The sequence below is a fragment of the Neovison vison genome, chromosome 3, assembly GCF_020171115.1.
Source record: "Neovison vison isolate M4711 chromosome 3, ASM_NN_V1, whole genome shotgun sequence".
NCBI lineage: Eukaryota > Metazoa > Chordata > Mammalia > Carnivora > Mustelidae > Neogale > Neogale vison.
The window spans coordinates 104,369,180-104,390,252 of record NC_058093.1 but is presented as its reverse complement, the minus strand read 5'-3'; the positions used below and the strand labels follow the sequence as shown (position 1 = coordinate 104,390,252).

General features: G+C 35.5%; 1 protein-coding gene and 1 pseudogene across 3 annotated transcripts in view; both read right to left on the bottom strand.

Moving 5' to 3' along the window:
* Positions 1-1,188: 1,188 nt before the first annotated feature.
* Positions 1,189-21,073, bottom strand: part of PTPN4 (protein tyrosine phosphatase non-receptor type 4) — a 209,411-nt gene continuing 189,526 nt past the window's right edge. For all 3 annotated transcript variants that reach the window (XM_044242627.1, XM_044242626.1, XM_044242628.1), the window contains 8 exons: positions 19,532-19,698; positions 18,396-18,486; positions 18,251-18,312; positions 15,338-15,484; positions 13,173-13,301; positions 10,690-10,838; positions 8,208-8,343; positions 1,189-1,282 (listed from right to left, as the gene is read on the bottom strand). In XM_044242627.1, the coding sequence (XP_044098562.1) occupies positions 1,199-1,282; positions 8,208-8,343; positions 10,690-10,838; positions 13,173-13,301; positions 15,338-15,484; positions 18,251-18,312; positions 18,396-18,486; positions 19,532-19,698 (965 nt within the window). In that variant the 3' untranslated portion in view covers positions 1,189-1,198. The remainder of the gene's footprint in view (positions 1,283-8,207; positions 8,344-10,689; positions 10,839-13,172; positions 13,302-15,337; positions 15,485-18,250; positions 18,313-18,395; positions 18,487-19,531; positions 19,699-21,073) is intronic.
* On the bottom strand, positions 8,372-8,528 carry LOC122903751 (annotated as a pseudogene).

Genomic DNA, 21,073 nt, shown 5'->3' with positions numbered 1-21,073 from the left:
GTAATAATTTAGACAGTGATAAAAATAATGAACTGCTCTAATCTTAGCTGAAAATATGAATATGCTTAACTTTAATGTGCATATTAGGTGTCATTTCTAAAGGTAGGGATAAAATAAATAGAAAATTTAAGTAATAAAGCATCTTTTGACTTAAGCTGCTAAACTGTAACCCTTGTCCTCAGGAAAAGAGCAGCAGAGTGCTCACTCAGTAGAACACAAATTACCTTTTGCTTCTTGTTGTAAAATACAGGAAAACTGAGTAAGAAATAGAATTTCCATACCCTTTTTTGACTGTGTAACTTGTCATACAAGAAGCTATGTTTTAAAATGTGAACTGATTCAAAATGCATAAAAATGTAAATGTACAATATACATACATACCTCCTAGTGGGGTCAAATGAGTGCCTTTTCATTAGACATACAAAGACGTCTCAAGGCACTTAAGGGGTTAAGACACAATGCATGCATTCCTTTACAACAAGTATGTGAAATCACATGATTTGGAGTAAGCCAACCTTATGATAAATATAAGTTACATTATTAAATTCAAGAAAATGTGTAGATTCATATTTATATTTTCTATAAGATGCTGGTAAATGGACAATGTGCAGCATTTCCTGGGAAAAGCGAACTCCATCCTTCTTCTCATGGACAGCAGGTCTCTGCAGGGGGAGTATAGGGGAAGTACAGGGAGAGATGTGCTGCATCCAGAGGCAGTGTATTGGCCAATACTGAGAATGATATTGCTAAAATTTAAAGAATAAAAATCTGGTAACCAGTACAGTAATAAGTACATGAATCACTGGGAAACACCAGAGCTGACTTCTGATGTTTGCTTCTTTTTGCTTTCAAGATTCAGGTGTATAACAGAGATGATGAAAATTCTGAGCCTTGTTTGTGGCAATTCTACCAGAAGGGGACTGCATGGCACCACCACAATTTTCATAAATTACCCTGAACATACTCAGTTATTCACTATTTGTTCGGAGCAAAGCATGAAATAGTCTTCAAACATGGGAATTATAGATTTTGAGAGAGTGACATTTTCTTAAACATAAAGTGCAACAGTGCTGAAGTTTTCAGTTTTTGTTAGTTCTTCATTTGTTTTGTCTCAATGCCATTTCCTGCAAGCAGAATTATGGCACAGTGAATATAACAGAAAGCGGTTTTCTGACACATGTCCCAGACTTTTGTTTTCTTATTTATTTGATGTCGTTAAGGGTTTAACAAATCCTTCTTCATAAACTTTCAAAATAGCTTCACATACAAATCTGTATTGACTCTGAAAAACAGAAAGAACAGAATTGATCAGAAAAAGGAGAAAACAATAAAAAAGGAAAAACATCTCACTTGTTTGCTTATAAAAGAAAGGCAAATAAAACTGCACAGAGATACCATTTTTCACCAACAGAATGGTAAAAAATAAAAAAGTCTGACAACATATTTTGTTGGCAACACACTCAGACATTGCTAGTAGGAATGTACAATACTACAGTTTGGCAGCATCTAATAAAATAACGTTAATTTACCTTTCACCCAGCAATCCCACTTCTAGCAATCTATCCAAAGATAAACAAGAAAAAGAAATTGAAAACATACATTCATAAATAAGCCTATCTGCTGCTAGATTATTTATAGTAATGAAGGATAGGGACAATCCAAATGGCTATCAGGAAGGGCCTGGGTGAATAATGAGTACCACATTCTCACAGAGGAATATGTGGTGGAAGGCTGGGAGGGGAAGGAATGAAAGTCTACTGGGGATCACTATAAAATAATTCCAGAATACTTGTTTTTCTTTCTTAAAGATCTATTTATTTATTTATTTATTTATTTGACAGACAGAGATCACAAATAGGCAGAGAGGCAGGCAGAAAGAGAAGGGGGGGGAAGCAGGTTCCCTGCTGAGCAGAGAGCCGATGTGGGGCTCGATCTCAGGACTCTGGAATCATGACCCGAGCCAAAGGCAGAGGCTTTAACCCACTGAGTCACCCAGGCATCCCATAAAGATTTTATTTATTTATTTGAGAGAGAGCACAAGTTGGGGGGAGGCAGAGGGAGAAGCAGATTTCCCACTGAGCAAGGAGCCTGATCCAGGACTTGATCCCAGGACCCTGAGACCATGATCCAGGCTGAAGGTAGACACTTAAATGACTGAGACACCCAGATGCTCCCCCCAACCCCCAGAATATCTTGTTCAGTCAAAATAGCACGGCAGAGAAAAGTGCACATGATATATTCTCTCTATAAAAGAAAAGGGGGCATACAAATGTCTGTCTCAATATATATGTTATAAAAAAAAAGGAAGGACAAATCATTAAAACTTGGTTTCCTATAAAGGGACAGACAGAATAGAGCACAGAGGGGTAGGGACAATTTTCATTGAATATACTTCCTTATTTTATAGATTTTATTTTGTTCCAAGTTTAGTATATGTGCTGCCGAAGCGAGCACAATATAGATTTTATTTTGGAACCACATAAATACACTCCATAATTAGAATATTAATTTAAAAAATCTCTGTAAATTGAAAATAACATGGAACAAATCAATGTGTCTATCTAGTTGACAACATAACCACACAGAAAGGAGCTATTTCAAGGCACTTTGTAACAGTACTACGAGCACCTCATAGACTATATTCAAAAAGTGGAAAGAAATGAAAATTCTTTTTAGTAACTATTTTGTCGGTAGCAGTAGTGTTAATTTCATTATTCTGAGACTGCTATTACATCATGTGTAATAAAACAAATGAGTATTTGTGACAGTCTAAATCTTTCATTGCTGATATTGTAGAGAACCATGATTCTTGTTAAAGATGAATGGGCATAAGATGTAAAGTAGACCATTAAAAATGCTGTCATCCTAAATTTGTACTGGAAGCATCAGTATTAACTCCTGAGTTTGTTTTCTTAACTCTGGCAATGAAAGATTTCTACAGACAGATTCTAACACCAACCAAACAGCATAAAAACACCTACTGCTCAGAAGGTGGTCAATTTCTCAAAAAAAAAAAAAAAAATCCCCAGTACTTTTGGGGGGAAATTATGGATTCTACAACCGGGGGATAAAGTACAAGCTGGGGCCTGGATATCTTCAGTAATAGCAAAGAAGCTAGGATCTTGGCAAAAAAGCTTAGGAGCCAGGCTGAATAGGTTCCTGCTGCCCCAAAATGGGACAGTTTAGGCATCATTTAAAAAAAAAAAAAACAACAAACTACAATGGATTGAAATATATCACGTATGTTTAAATCCATGATTTCAGAATAATATCAAAACAAACTAATTATCAGGTCACCACTGGAAGAGGCAAGTGGACCAACTCATTATATTAAAAACTTAAAAAGGGAAAGCATTAATTGTTTATCTTGCTTTTCTTGTACTGCCTGTATGTACCACTTGTTAACCAACAGCCTATGAAAAGTTTCTCTTTAAAGAAAGCAGTATTAAGGTTAATAAAGACAGAGGGAATAATAGACTATCACCACTTTTCAAGCCCCATAAGTTAATGATGCAGGCACTTATCGCCCAAGGCTACTAACATCATAAAAAGAAAGACAACCAGACATTAAGTGTCTCTCTTTTTTTTTTTGAAGATTTTTATTTATTTATTTGACAGAGGGATGAAGAGAGCACAAGTAGGCAGAGCTGCAGGAAGAGGGATAGGGAGAAGCAGGCTCTCTGCTGAGCAGGGACCCTGGGATCGTGACCGGATCCAAAGGCAGAGGCTCACTGACTGAGCCACCCAGGTGCCCTTAAGTGTCTCTTGAAAGAACAGAATATCCCCTAATTTGTTCAAGTCTACAGATCCATTTACCACTTTTAGGAAATACAGAGAATACTCAGTTTGTTAATCAAATAAACTGCAAGAAAAAAGAAAGAGATGAAGGAAGAAGTGATAGCTTAAAAAAGATTTAGAAGACATAAAAACCAATCAAAATTTTGTGAATTGTATCTGAATTTTGACTATACAAACGGTAAAAACAAAACCAAAAACTTGTTATGTACGATATAATCCAACAATTTAATTTCTATATATACATTATCCACACACACACACACACACACACATATAACAAGATCTCAGAGAGACACTCATATATCCAGGATCATAGCAGCATTATTTACAATAACTAAAGGGTAGAAACAACCCAAATGTCTGTTGGCAGATGAAAGGATAAACAAAATGTAGTCTATACACAATAAAGTATTTTTCAGCCTTAGAAGAAAGGAAATTCTTACAGACGCTACAACATGGATGAACCTTGAGAATATTATGCTGAGATAAGCCAGCCACAAAAAAGCAAAAACTGTATGAAATGTGATTCATTTCACTGAGTGCTTCATTATATGAAGCACTCAGAGTAGTCAAATTCACAGAAACAGAAAGTAGAATGCTGGCTGCCAGGGACTAGGAGGAGAGGGATATGGAGAGTTGTTGTTTAATGGGCATAGAGTTTTAGTTTTGTAAGATGAAAAAGTGCTAGAGATAGGTTACCCAACAGCGTGAATATACTTAACACTACTGAACTATACACTTAAAAATGGTTTACAGTGTGTATTTTACTATAATTAAAAACGCATTATGTGTGAATATAGATATAAAAACCTCAAGGAAATACTAGCAAATCAAATCAAGCATCATATAAAAAAAATTGTACACCATGAACAAGTAAGATTTATCCCCGGAACACAGGTTAGTTTAACACTGAAATCAATATAATATATAACACTGATAGAAGATGAAAACCACACGATCATTTCAATAAATAAAGAAAAAGCATTTGACAAAACTGAACACATTTTCACAACGAAAACAGTCAACAAACTTGTAACTAAGGAACTTCCTCAACCTGATAAAAGGCATACCTAACAAGACACTTAGTAAGTGAAAAACTGAAAGCTATCTCCCTAAGACCAAGAATAAGACAAGGATGTCTGGTTTTATCACTTTATTTACCACTGTACTGGAGGTTTTAGCCAGGCACTTGAGCAAAAAAAAAAAAAAAAAAAAAAAAAAAAAAAAGAAAAAGAAAAGAAAAGAAAGGCATCTAAATTGGAAAGGAAAAAGTAAACTACCTCTATTTGCAGATAACCTATTGTATATAGAAAATCCTATGAAGTCCACTTCCACACATAAAAAACTTTTAGAGTTAATAAATGATTTCAGCAAGGCTTCAGGACACATGATCAACACACAAAATCAATTTTATTTCTATACCCAAGCAATGTATACTCCAAAAATGAACAAAAACATTTTCCCTTAAAACAGCACCAAAAAAACTATAAAACTTAAGAATAAATTTGTCAAAAGAAGTGCAAGACTTGCACACTGAAAACTATAATACATCACTCAAAAAAATTAAAGAAGACATAAATATATGAAAAGAAATTTTGTGTTCTTGGATTGGAAGATGAAATATCATTAAGATGGAAACACTCTCCAAAAAAGAGAGGTAGATTTAATGCAATCCATATCTTGCTTTTCTTGCAGAGAAAACAAACTAATTCTAAAATTTATATGGAAATGCAAGGGACTCTGAATAGCCAAAACAGTCTTAAAAAAGAGGAACAGAGTTGGGATAATCACATTTCTTGACTTCAAATTTTATTACAAAACTATAGTAATCAAGACTGTATAATACTAGCATTAGAAAAGGCATACAAATACAAATCAATGGAAGAGCTGAAAGTATAGAAATAAAGCCTTACATCTGTGGTCAACAGATTTTTGACAAGGGACAGAGAGACAAGACAGAATGGCATTTTTCAACAAATAGAGCCGAGACAACTGGATATCCACATGGAGAAGAATAAACTTGGAACCCTACCTCAAACTATATGTAAAAATTAACTCAAAATAAATCAGACATATGTATGTGACAGTGAGACTATAGAACTCTTGGAAGAAAACAGAGGAATAAACCTTTGAGACCTTCAGTTTAGGCAATGACTTCTTAGATAGGACACCAAAAACATATGTGATTAAAAAAATATATAAACTAGACTTCATCAAAGTTAAAAAAACTTCTGTGCTACAAATGATATAATCAAGAAAGTGAAAGAGCATGGAAGAAAATATTTGCAAAATAAAGATCTACAAAACACTTGCATTCAGAGAATATAAAGAAGACAATATAAAGAAGTCTTACAGGTCAATAAAATGACAAAAAAACTGAACTGAATAAAAGGCAAGGGGCAGCTGGCTGGCTTAGCTGGTAGAGCGTATGACTGCTGCTGATCTTAGAGTTTGTAAGTCTGAGCCCCACGATGGGTACAGAGATTATGTAAAAATAAAATCTTTAAAAAAAAATAAAATGGAAGGGCACAATATTTAGACAATTCTCAAAAGATATACAGATGAATGGCCAAAAACACATGAAAAAAATGCTTGAGATCATTAGCTACTAGGGAAAAGCAAATCAAAACCATAATAAGATACAACTTTACGTTTAGTAGGACGGCTAAAGTAGAAAAAAGACAGGGTGCCTGGCTGGCTCAGTCAGTGGAACATGTGACTCTTATCTCTGGGTTATGAGTTTAAGACCCATGTTGGTGTAGAGATTAATTAAGTAAAAAAAAAAAAGATAGTAACATGTGTTGACACCCAAGAAAAATGAAAACATATTCACATAGAAACATATATACAAATGTTTATGGTACCATTATTCATAATAACAAAGGAGTTGAAATGATTGAAATGTCCATGAATAGATGAATGGATAAATAAAATACAATATATTCATACAATGGAGTATAATGTAGCAACCCACCCAAAAAAAGAGAGAGAAATGAAATACTGATACATGCTACAGAATGGATCTTTAAATATTATGTTAATTAAAGAAGCCAATTACACAGAAGACCAAGCTGTATGATTTCATGCATATGAAAGGTCGAGCACAGGTAAACCTATAGAGACAGAAAATAGATTAGTGGTTGCCTTAGGGCTGGGTGGAGGGGAGGGTAGAGACTGTATCAGGGAAAACAGGTATGGGGTTTCTTTTTGAGGTGATGAAATGCTCTAATATAAGCAGTGATGACTGCAAAACTCTGTGATATACTAAAAACCAATGAATTGTACACTTTAAAAGGGTGAATTTTGTGGTATGGGACTTATATTTCAATAAAGCTGTTCTAAAATAAAAAAAGACCTAATTAATAAGAGACAAATGGAAATCTGACTACAGGTTATTTGATAACATTAAGAAATTATTGTTAATTATACTTATATGTGATAATGGTATTACGATTTTGTTTAGAAGATAGACTCTGAAATATTTATAGACAGAATGATCTGATGTCTAGGATTTGTTTCAAATACCAGGAGAGTAGGTGAAACAATATGGCACATGTTGTTGGGTCTCAGTATTCAACATAGTGTTCTATTTTATTTATTATCTACTCTTGTGTATGTTTGAAATTTTCTATAGTTAAAAGTCAAAAAAACCCAAACCAAATGAAAGGCATTTCTTAGATCATATAGGTTAATTCACTTCAGTAACCTTAGTGCCACCAACAATGCTAACATTTCACGATGGTTTAATATAAAAAATAATCTTAAGGTTAAAATTTCATGATTCTCCTTTTGATTCCTGGAATGTAATTCGGAGTCTATGTAGAATACAATAAGCTAATAGCTTAACTTTCATGACTTTTGTTGTTGTTGTTGTTGCAGCTCAAGTTCTTACATTAAAAAAGAAGGTGATTTCACCACAGCTGTTTTCATCAAGAACAGGTCTACCAGGATTCTCCAGTTCAGAGATGCTATTGTTCTTGGCATCCCACCCCACCTGACTAACAACAGATGGAAAGCTCCCCTGTACCTGATAAGCACTCAAGAATTAATATGATAAGGTGGTACTGGCAAACAGTTTCTGTAAAAGACCAGTTAGTAAATATTTTGGGCTTTGCAAATCATATGGTGCCTGTTACAACTTCTCAACTCTGGTATTTTAGTGTGAGAGCATTCATAGACAATATGTAAACAAATGGGCATGGCTGTATTACAATAAAACTTTATTTACAAATACGAGTAGCAAGCCAGATTTGGCTTACAGGCAATATTCGCCAACTCCTGTGCTAGGGATTATTGGCTCCTGCCAGGGAATTAAAAAGAAAAAAATATGGTTTGCTATATAACAAACCATTGATAACAAAAATCATCATGTTGAGAATACATATATGTACATGAAGTGCAATACTTACAGGTGTCTGGATCATCATGGCTCGTTGATCTCTCATTGTTCTTACAATGTCTAGTGGATAAACTGGTTGATTGCATTCAATGAGACACATGGCTGTTTCCATAGTAATAAGAACCCCAGTTCTTCCAATTCCAGCACTAAAAAAGACAAGTAAGGGGCAGTCTCATTGATACTATTCTGTTAAAACTTCTTGTGGCTTTTGTGCTGTACATTAAAGTACTGAGATACAACAAAAGAATTACTTTATTTTATTTTTTTCAATTAGCAATAATTGTGCCTTGGATAAACCTCATTGGCTACGATACTGCCATGGCGCAAAGCTTATTATTTTATTTTTTTTAAAGACTCCATTTATTTATTTGACAGAGATCATAATTAGGCAGAGAGGTGGGGAAGCAGGCTCCCCACTGAGCAGAGAGCCCAATGCAGGGCTCGATCCCAGGACCCTGAGATCATGACCTGAGCTGAAGGCAGAGGCTTAACCCACTGAGCCACCCAGGTACCCTAATAATATGATTTTAATTAAAAGTTTTATATTATAGGGGCGCCTGGGTGGCTCAGTGGTTTAAGCCTCGCCTTCAGCTCAGGTCATGATCTCAGGGTCCTGGGATCAAGCCCCACGTCGGGCTCTCTGCTCAGCAGGGAGCCTGCTTCCCTCTTCTCTCTCTCTGTTTGCCTCTCTGCCTACTTGTGATCTCTCTCTATCAAATAAATAAATAAAAAATCTATAAAAAAATCATTAAAAAAAAGTTTTATATTATAAAGTAGAAAGCCAACTAAAAAATACTTTGTGAAATTGAAATACATTTCATACTTAATACAGATTAAATGGTTTGTATCTACCCCTTCCCCACTTTAGTTGTAAAAATGTTACTGTAAAATTACGTTTCAGTTTTTAAAATCTGAACAAGGTATATATGCTTACTGGAGCAGCCTCCCTTTAAAATGCAAAATAACAGGACACCTGGGTGGCTCAGCCATAAGTGGCTGCCTTTGGCTCTGGTTATGATCTCAGGGTCCTTGGATGGAGCACCACATCGGGCTCCCCACTCTGTTGGGGATTCTGCTTGTCCCTCTGCCCCTTCCCCTGCTTGCACTCTCTCTCTGAAATAAAGAAAATCTTAAAAAAAAAAAAAAAAAAATTCAGGACGCTTGGGTGGCACAGTTGGTTAAGCGTCTGCCTCTGGCTCAGTTCATGATCCCAGGGTCCTTGCTCAGAAGAGAGCCCACTTCTCCCTCTGCCTGCTGCTCCCCTTGCTTGTGCTTTCTCTCTCCCCTTGACAAATATGCAAAATTAAAAAAAAAAAGCAAAATAATAAAATTACAATAAAACAAATGTACAAAAGACAGTATTTTCCACACTAAAATCAGTTTTTAAAAGCAAATCTAATTTTTATTAAATTTTATAATGGGATAGGCAAGAACAACTTTTTGAAGTATTCTCTGTGAACAAAATAGCTATAGCAGCTGTTGGGAACTTAGAATAATAAATAGCCAAATGTGTTAATTAATCCCGCTTGTTGCCTCTCAGACATTTTTCTTTTTTAAAGATTTTATTTATTTATTTATTTATTTAAGAGAGAGAGAGAGAGAGAGAGACAGAGAGACAGAGAGAAAGATCACAAATAGGCAGAGAGGCAGGCAGAGGGGGAGGGGGAAGCAGGCTCCCTACCGAGCAGAGAGCCTGATGTGGGGATCAATCCCAGGACCCTGAGATCATGACCAGAGCCAAAGGCAGAGGCTTAACCCACTGAACCACCCAGGTGTCCCTACCTCTCAGATATTTGGTCTACAATCTGTTTTGATGATCTAAAAGTCTGCTGTTAAAAAAGTGCTGGGAAGTTTAAGGATGAGGAGATACCTTTATTTATTCAGTGGCATCAATACAGCTTCTGAATAAATCACTCTAATTACACAGGCAGCTAGAATTAAGGATAATTTCAGTTTTCCAATCTGGGTTATAGGAGTGAAGGCTGGAGTCACTGTACCCAGCTGTTTAGAAGGTAGAGTATGAAAGGAAGAAAGGACGGCCTACCACTGTTCACCTGGAGCTCTTGGGAGTGGCCAGTCCGAGAGAGGAGAGGACTTAACAAATGTCCTGGGATGGGCTACAGCGTGGGTTGGAGTAGTACATTGTGAGGAGGAAATCTAAACCTTGGGCTGCAACTGAATGCCTAAATATTGGACTTCATCAAATCTAAGCTACCATCCATTTTAAGACACCCAGTGTCTGAGACATTAAACTATGAAAAAGAAAAGCTAAGAATCAGCCAATGAAGTATTATTTTTACTTTTTATGATAAAGATTCTGACAATCACTGGTTGGAACGTACCTTTAGCCTTCTAGCTTCAGATCATAGCTTTGGGTTCCCTCTAACTACCACAGTGAGGATCACAAGTTAAGGGCAAAATAAAATACCCATTCCCCTTTAAAAGTGACTTATCAGGTCAACTATTCAACCACAAAAGAGAAAATAGCATACCTGCAATGAACAACAATAGGTTCTTCCTTGCCAGCCCTCTTATTTCGTACATGACAAACAAAATCCAGAAAGTCACTTGAATCATCAGGAACTCCATGGTCAGGCCAGGCTATGTATTGAATCTGAGTGAGTTGACGACTCTCATTTTTCTAAGTGTAAATGAAAAATTATGCAGCCTAACTTATGAATTATCTTTAAAATAAAAATATTCATGTCTTTAACTTTAGAAGAAAAGCAAAAGAAACTATTCCCAGTACCCCCCCAAAAGTAATATATAACTTTAATAAAACCCAAAATTTCAATGAAAAAGAAACTATTTTACAGAAACAGTTGTGTCTATTAATTGTCAGCTACTCGTATCACTACTCTTCTTACAACTCAATTTCTGCATTTGTATTTTTCAGATGAGAAGGAAATAAACAGGCAAAAACAAGTTAAGATACAGAGAAATGTTTAAAGAATAAACTAAAAAAGTGTTAGGTGAGCAAAATTGTAGGGAAAATTTTTTTTACAAGCGAAGTTGGGCTAATTCTAAAAAGTACCTGAAATAATGAAGATTAAGAAAATAAAATCTCAAAATAAATATAGATTAAAAACTGGAGATCACAAAAACACAAAGTCAAATCAAGGCTTAATTACTTTTGGGGAGTCAAGAATCAGTAAAATAGAGTAAGGTATTACTGAATGCATACATTTTGGTTTAAATATTGACTCGGCTGGTTAAGGCCTTAATATTTCAGAGCCTTATTTTCTTCAACTGAAAAACAAAATAACATCTATCCATCACAGGAATAGTGTTATGCTGAAAGGATTCTATGAAAGGATCTCTGAATCACCCAATTCAGAGTGTTTGGAACCATATTCTCAAAAACTGGTAGCTATGGTCATTCAACGCTATGAAATCTGGTTACTGTCATTTACATAGAAGGAGGTTTCCAGAAAAGACCATTAAAGTACAAGGTAATTAAGAAAAGGACTAATGAATGAATTCCTAAAGAGACTCAGTATAACTTGATGACTAATTTTTCAGAATCCTGTGTAATGAATTGAAGGTATCTAATACAGACTGCCTTTGATTATTACTGTTAACAAAAGAAATTAATGGTATCAATAATTGTAAGACTGGGTAATGTTAAATGGATATTTATTATGTTCTGGGGTATGTCTGTCTGTCCATCCATCCATGTATATATGTATTTGGTATGTAAAGAAATGTATATTCCCAACTGTATTTGTCTCAAACTTTAAAAATTAATTTGTGTCTTGGCATAGTTTGCAAAGTACTTAGCGTTTGCAAAGAAAAGCCGCTGTAAGTTTATAAACTGCCATGGGTAACCTATTGGGGGAGCATAAAGAAATTATACTGAAGATATAAGTATTATTCTGTAGGGCTAATATACAGCCTTTGATACCCATTTGGGAAAATGAAGAAATGTCTTATTGACTTATCTTGTTACACTGGACCATGAGCTACCTACACAAGCCCTAAATCCATTCTGATGGAATCTCTAGTTCTTAAGATTTTGGAAATTTAATTTTTTATTTTTTGTAACTTTGCTTTATTCAATGCCAGATTCCTTTATTATAAATCTCCACAACTTCTGACTCCCTCCTTTGGGTCAGTAAAGCTCTGTCTTGCTGGGCTCCTTTACTCATACTCAGGGAAGTGGAGTGGGATGGGGAGGGGAATATGAAGCTTTCATTTTCAAAGGCTAACCACTGATGGGACAGGCATGGGTATTCCAAGTGTGTGCTATTTGCTCTTCTTTAGCAATTACTTTTTCTTCCTCTAACCCCTTCAAAACCAAAGGTGGCTACAGGGAAACATGTAGCTGCAAGCAGTGAAAGTGGAATGTACTATCTTTAACAGCCTGACAAGACTGGCAACATGCCATGCTCTTCACTCATCTTCCAACTGAGTTACTAAGTCATCATTTACTAATCAGTTTCCATTTCTGGCTCTGGATTTGGAAGCCAAAGAGGAGTGACTCAGGTGGCAGCAGAAACTAGCAATTACGAAGCTATAATCTGCTGTCAGAGGATTGTGCCTACAATCATTTCCTTCTTAATACTGGGTAGACTGTGAGACTGCACTCCTTTACCCTTTTACAAAAAGGACAATAATTTGATAATGCTCAATTATTCTTTGTATTTCCACAGACGTACTCAAATACTTTATTGATATTACTAGCAGGACGAAATCAAACAAAACACTGGCATAGTTTTTATGAATAGCCAAAATAAGAAGAGTTGTAAGTATTATTTACTAGACTTTTTTTTTACTGACCATATTTACCTGGAGAAATTGAAAATACATTTAATATAGTAGAATATACCTCATAAGATTCCAAAGCGTTCCAATGAAGCAAATTCAATAATTTTAAATATTATTTCCTAGTAACCAGGACTCAAAACATTTTCAGCTTTCAAAGTTTTTACCTTGAACATAACCGTTCCACTGAGTGGATATCCTGCCTTCCTACCTCTTGGTTAAATAGTGTCATCTTCCTGAAGATGTATGCTGTGTTTCCTTCTTCTGAGTGGCAGGTAACTTGATAGCATCCATAGGATGAACTTTCTGTGGGTTCTGGCCAATACTGGTGACACTTTACCTGACATCAATAGATTTAAGAAAAATATGTAATTTAGGCTCTCCAATTTTAAAATGCCTTAGTTTTTAAAAACTTTCAAGCCTACAGAAAAGTTGTAAGAATAATTTGATGAATCCTCATATATCCTGCACCTAGATCTGCCAACTATTAAAATTTCTCATTTTTTCTCTTTTACTAATAATCTGCTTGGATATATTTTGAGACTGCATATAGCCTGTTAATGACAAATTTTCACCCAATGTTTTATCATTCTTGATTAATGCCTGCCTGAACATATACTACTATGTGAGTGGCAAAATAATGAACTAAATCTGATTATTTTTAGATTTAAGTAAAAATGAGAAAGAATTTCTAATTAAAATGCCTATCTATTTATTTCCATAATTAGGATATTAAAAAAAAACAGTTTTACTGTCATACAGTTCAAATACCATATAATTTTCTCACTTAAAGCACACAATTCAACTGTTTTTAGAACTGTGCAACCTTCAACACAGGCACTTTTAGAACACTTTTCACTCCCCAAAGAAGTCCCATACCCATTAACAATCACTGTGTGTTCCTCTATCCCAACCCCTTCTTTTACTCTGAACCTAGGCAAGTATTAATCTGTTTTCTGTCCTCTATGAATTTGTCTAATCTGGACATTTCAGATATGGAATCCCATAGTGTGTGGTCTTTGATGACTGCCTTTGTTCACTTAGCAAAAATGTTCTCTAAGATTCACCCATGTTGTAGCATGTACCATTTCTTCATTTCTTTTACTGTCAAATGATATACAACTATGTGATTACCTCACATTTTATTTGTTATATTTGGGTTGTTTCTACCTTTGGCGATTATGAATAATGCTGCTATGAACGTCTATATACAAGTTTTTGTGTAGACAGATGTTTTCATTTCTCCTGGGTATATCAAGGAGTGAAAACTACTAAGTTATTAACTCCATAGTTTAACCTTTTGAGGAAATGACACTATTTTCCAAAGTGGCTGCATCATTTTACAAATCTACCAGCAGTATAGGAGGTTCCATTTTCTCCACATCACTGAAAACACTTAGTAATACTTAGTATTACCTATCTTTTTTTTTTTTACTTAAATTGTTATTTATTTTTAAACCACCTCTAAAACATTTTTTTTTGGTAAGGTGAGTGCTCCTTTTTTTTTTTAAATTAACATATAATGTATTATTAGCCCCAGGGGTGCAGGTCTGTGAATCATCAGGCTTATACACTTCATAGCACTCACCACAGCACATACGCTCCCCAATGTCCATATCTATCATTTTTATTTTAGCCATCCTACTAGATAGGAAGTGTGACCTCTTTGTGTGTGTGTTTAAGATTTTATTTATTTGTCACAGAAACAGAAAGAGACCCAGCACAAGCAGGAGGAGCAGCAGGCAGAGGGAGAGGGAGAAGCAGGCTCCCTGCTGAGCAAGGAGCCAGACGCAGGACTAGATCCCAGAATCTGGGGATCATGACCTGAGCCAAAGGCAGACAGATGCTGAGCCACCCAAGCGTCCCTCTCTTTGTGGTTTTGATTTTGTATTTCCCTGGTGACTAATGATGCTGAGCATCTTTCATGACGTTACTGGACATTTAAATATCTTCTTAAATAAATGAATGAGTAAATGAATAAATGAATAAATACATATCTTCTTTTTAGAGACATCTACTCAGAATGTTTGGCCAGTAATTAAATTGGGTCTTTATCATTTCATTGCTAAGCTGTAGGAGTTCTTTATATATTTACATACAAATCCCTTATCAAATACATACTAATTCATTTAGATAACTGAGAGTAATAGTGGCTAACACTTATATATCATAATCATTATGTGTTAGTCACTATGATTTTAATAATACCACAAGAAAGTTTAAAGGTTACAAAAAAGACTAAATCAATGTGAATAATTTGACCATATATGCAATGTAAATTGAAAAAAAGCCCAAGCAAGCAAAAAAAAAAAAAAAAAAAGAAGGAAAGAAAAGAAAAAAAGCCCAAGCAATGTGTAAGATTTAAGTATGACTTACTCTGCCACGTTCAACTTGTGTGGTCAACATTACAACCATAGAGGAGCCTTGTTCCCAAGTCATCTGCCAAAAATCTGTACAGGTGTGTGGTAATGGCCCTTGACAAGCAATATACTGATTTATAATGCTAGAAGAAGGGATTTCCATCTAAAAAAGCAAAGGACACAGAACTCAAGTGTTTTCATTATTACTTTTTGCCTTGATCAAGTATATGAAAGTCATCCACCAAATAATAACTGAGTATAACTAATCTCAATAAACTGCAAAGTCAGTAAAATAAGCCTTTACCTAAAAAGACAAAAGAGGGAAACAAACCATAAGAGACTCTTAATGATAGAGAACTGAGGGTTGATGGAGGGAGGTGGGGGGGAGAGGGTAAATGAGTGATGGGTATTAAGGAGGGCCCTTGTTACAATGAGCACTGTTGTGCTGCACGTAAGTGATGAATCACTAAATTCTACTGCTGAAGCCAATATTATACTATATGTTAACTAGAATTTAAATTAAATTTGAAAAAGAACAAAACCCCCACTATCTTTATTAATAATTTATCTGTGTAAGAAATTTCTCAGTATTATATATATTTATCTTTTATTTCTTTCCAAAGCACAGAGGTTTAAGAGCAGTTTTATAGAAAACCCTCTTTTAGGGTGTCTGGGTGGCTCAGTGGGTTAAAGGCTCTGCCTATGTATGGCTCAAGTCATGATCCCAGGGTCCCAGGATCGAGCCCTGCATCGGGCTCTCTGCTTGTCGAAGAGCCTGCTTCCCCCTTCTCCTCTCTCTGTCTGCCTCTCTGCCTACTTGTGATTTCTCTGTCAAATAAATAAATAAAATCTTGAGAAAAAAGAAAACCCTCTTTTAAAGGCAGAGACTTGGTACAGAAATAAAAATACTTGTTTCTAAACACCTTATTGGTAAAATTTGCAAGGAGCAAAATTTCTGCCATTTGTTTTAGTTCAGATTTTACATATATATAATACACATTAAAAGATCATAAAAATATTTTAAATTCACTATTTTCAGGAAGAGATGAGTCATCATCCTACTACATTTTGAGATTTAATGAATAAAGAGGAAAGATGACACATGCACCATGGCACTAGAAGAATACTAAAGAGTGAACAGGGAAAAAGGTCTTCCTTCCTATTCCCAGCCTCCAGTTCACACCCAGGAAAGCAATCCTTTTTTTCTAATTTCTAGTGTTTCCTTTCAGAGATACTCTATATATAGCACACAAATGTAAATGCAAAACTGTTTTCTGTAAAACATAAAAAGTAGCTTATAATGTTGTTCTGCACCTTGTTTCTCTTTTTATGCCTTATCTTTGAGATATCACATTAGTACATAAAATTTTATTTTTAAAAATTTTATTTTAAATTTTATTTTAAAGTATGTAAATTTTATTTTTATTTTATTTTTATTATTTATCTATTTATTTGACAGAGATCACAAGTAGGTAGAGAGGCAGGCAGAGAGAGAGGGGGGAAGCAGGCTCCCTGCTGAGCAGAGAGCCCGATGTGGGGCTCGATTCCAGGACCCTAAGATCATGACCTGAGCTGAAGGCAGAGGCTTAACCCACTGTGCCACCCAGGTGCCCCTAAAATTTTATTTTTTAATGGCTCTGTGTATTCCATAATTTATCTAATGAATGCTTAAGTTGCTGGTAATCTATTTGCTACCATAAACAAAGCTGCACTGAATAATTCTGTAAACTTAACATTTTCGTTAGTTACCTCTCTGAAGAGGCTGTACCTATTTATACTTACACCAACAATGTATGAGGAATGCTTATTCCCTGATAGTCTCCTTAATATACTGATATTCCCTCATCCACACTCCTTGTACTCTGAAGTGTAAGTTTGGACTGTTTTGGGTACACCTGACCTAATCTGGACCATGTAACAGCAGTATCTGACTAATCTAAGGCTACTTATAATCTTTATGGAGTATCAACAGTTTGCTATTGAGTTTCAATACACGGATTACAGGTTAATGTCTCATAGTCTGCTAGGGATGTTACTTATTACAGGATATGGTATAGCTGCTGAATAATCTTTAAAAAAAAAAAAAAAAGATTCTGAATCCTAAAGTATATTTGACCCCAAGATTTCAGATAAAGGAACTGTTTCCTTCTTGTAAATGATATTGTTACACTCTTTGATATTTCAAGTCTAAGAGGTGAAAAATAGCAATTCCTTTCAATTTTGATTTGCATTTTTCTTTTTGTGAGTTTAGACAAGAGTTGAAAGTCTTTCCCTTTCTGGGATTTTAAGCCATTCTCATAGATTTCCTCCAAGTACTTACATGATTCCATTTTTTAACATTTATATTTTGATATATCTAAAATCTGTTACATCAAGAGTGAGTAGATGAAGTCTTTCTAGATAAATGATATGAATCATGGATCTGTTTCAAAACAACCTGGATGTGTAGGGGCATGAGCAGTTGACAACTGTTGAACTGAGTGATATATATATATGAAGGTTCATTGTACTTTTCTCCTACTTTTGTATGTTTGAAATTTTCTACATTGCAGAGTTAAGAAGTTAGTAATCCTTTTATCCCACTAGAAGGGAAGGAAAACCTCCTAACAATGATATAGTCTAGATTACATCTAGATATATTACTCAATCCATTCACTAGATAATCTATTTTTATCTTCAGTGATTTAAAAGACCATCTCGACCATAAACAAAAGTTTAGTAATTATTTCAGCCTATTTCTGGACTATTGTATTCCATGGCTCGAAGCATATGCTAATATGCCAGTACAAAACTATTTTTTTAACATTAATTTTATACTATTTTTAAGTATCTGAAAGTGTTAGTATTCTCTCAAGGTTAAAAGGAACGTCAAAGTTTACAGTAGTCCCTCCAACTCCCAATGACAAAGGTATAATAAAAATAAACTTACATTTATATAATTTGCATTGATATAGTCTTCATTACCCTTTAAAATGACCCGTGTAGCATCATCTGAAAAAAATTGAAAGAAAGAATGTTTTGATAAAGTTATGCTAAAAGATTAACCTTAACAAATAGAGATAGTAGGTACTTACAAGGCGAAATATCTCTGTATCTATTTTTGGAAATATTTTGAGGTAATTTGGCACAAGACATTGTCATTCCAGGTTTTTTCCGATATAGTTGCTGGGGGGGGAAAAAAAGGGAGGGGGCACATAAGGTGAGTCCAGCAAGCCATTAAGAGATTCTGTTTTGTTTTTCAGGATTATTTCTATGCTAACAACAAGCACTGTTTTTTCCTTAGGATACCTCATCCATAAAATGATGTACCTTAGGCTAGTAGGGAACTGAACCAAATCTGCGAAGCTGAATTCTGCACAATTTCTGACATGAATTATATATTGTATTTTTTTAAATGATAAAACAGTTGAAAACAATTTTGCTTACAGAAAAGTACCTGAAGTTATGAATAGCAAATCTGCAGAGAACATTTAGGTCTCATTTAATTTGGAGAGGTTTACATAGTATATGAACCAAGAACTTCTTTTTTTTTTTTCTTTTTTAAAGATTTTATTTATTTATTAGAGAGAGAGGGCACAAGCGGGGGAGCAGCAGAGGGAGAAACAGGCTCCCCGCTGAGCAGAGCCCAAGTGGACTTGGGCTCGATCTCAGACTGGGGATTCACGACCTGAGCAGAAGGCAGATGCTTAACTAACTGAGCAGCCTGGTGCCTGGAATGAAGAAATTCTTAAAAGAAAAACTGACAGGTCCCAAATGATTTCAAGTCACAAATGTTTTACAGTCACTTACCAATAGCACATACTTTAGAGCAACAAATACTAATGATGACCAACTAGACACAAAAATTAGAGAAGGATGAAATATGATGAGGTACGAAAGTTATTTTAACTCAGGATTTTTAGCTGTACCATAGCCTATCTTCATCTGCCACCTTTCATAAAAATAGCTACTGAATCACAGAAAAAATTTTAATTTGATGACATGCATAAAATCTCCTATTCCTCTCTTTTAAATAGATATTTATGTAACTACAACTAGTATTTTGGGAGCAATGTTTAAGACTATGTATTTCAGAACATGTTTTTATGTCAAATATATCACAGAATACCATTTTAGTTTATAAATTATAAACGATAGATTAGGCAGTTAAGAGACCATGAAATTAATTAGAAAATACGGCCCAATATCCCTTCCATACAATATTACTTACATCAAATTGTGTCAGGACTGTTCCAGTGATGAGCCCCTCAGCTAGCTGTATCATTGACTCCCGCAGGGAATGGTCATCCTGATGGACACTATCTAGTGGGGCTTTCTCAGGAATGTACTGGAAGTCTGGCTCATTTTCTAGCTTTTCTTCCACTACATCATATACAGCTAAAAAAAACAAAAACAGAAACAAAAAAGCCACATGGGAATCTTAATCAACTGGCAAAAAGAATTTACTAGATGTGTTCTTTCATCTGTGTCAGGAAAAAGAATTCATCAGATCAGAGTCTGGTGTCACTGTGTAAGGGACAAAGTGGCTGTGAAGTTAAACTTTGCTGTACACCTTTAGGGAAAAGAAATGTCATTGGCCATATTGCTGAAAATGTCTGTAACTTGACAAGACAATTAGAAAAAGAGGAGCTGCCAAGAAGCCAGACCTGCCCTTAAATTTTGGACCTAGATTAAAAGTAGCAACAGGGACCTATATACCATACATCCAGATATGAAGACACAAATAACTTGAATAGAGTGCTAAACAAAACCTGTTCTATCATCTTTCTTCGACACATCTACAAAACCTGGGAGGCCAGAATCCATGATCATGGTAGTATAAAGAGAGCCAGATGCCAAACTCTTGGCCTGTACTCTGCCTTACTTTTTTCCCCACCCTGAACTCCATTCTTTAACACAGGAGCATATGAAAATATGTGCGAACTTACCAGCCCTATGTAAGCTTGTTCTCCACTTCTCTGAAAACTGCTGCCTCTTAGCTACCCTGCTGCCTTGGGGTATACACACCGTGTGATCCACCCCTGGGAGAATGGACCTAGAGGAAACAGCCACATAGGCCCAAGAAGTGGGATCAGAGCTATCTGGACAGAGAACTGACAGTCGAAATGAGGTGGTCTAGAAAAGTAGGAGTGGTCACAAGTGATGGCTTGGCATACCCCCTTGGTCCCACAAAATCCTGATCCCCACAGATTTAAGGGCAAAAGCTGAAAGACAGCCAGAGTAGAACCAAGCTATGGGGCTCTTTTGCCCATGCTTAAGATATCTGGTTCCTGTTCAGATGTGTGCACTTTTGAGAAGAATAAACTTCTGAAAAGAAAAAAAAAGTATGACTGCATTTTGTCTAAGAAGGAGATTTTTTTTTTTTTTAAGATTTTATTTATTTATTTGACAGACAGAGATCACAAGTAGGCAGAGAGGCAGGCAGAGAGAGAGAGGAGGAAGCAGGCTCCCTGCTGAGCAGAGAGCCCGATGCGGGACTCGATCCCAGGACCCTGAGATCATGACCTGAGCCGAAGGCAGCGGCTTAACCCACTGAGCCACCCAGGCGCCCCCTAAGAAGGAGATTTAAAGGAAAAAAAAAACCCAGAAAAATAAGCTGTCTGATTTTTTGATACTTTTTGTAAATACAGTTTTAAAGTCTGATTATACATTGTTTTAAATAAAAAGGGACATGACAGACTCAAACTGAAAGAAAATACAGGTCCTAGTCCAGATATTTTCTTTTTTAGAGAAAGCACGCACACATGGAAGT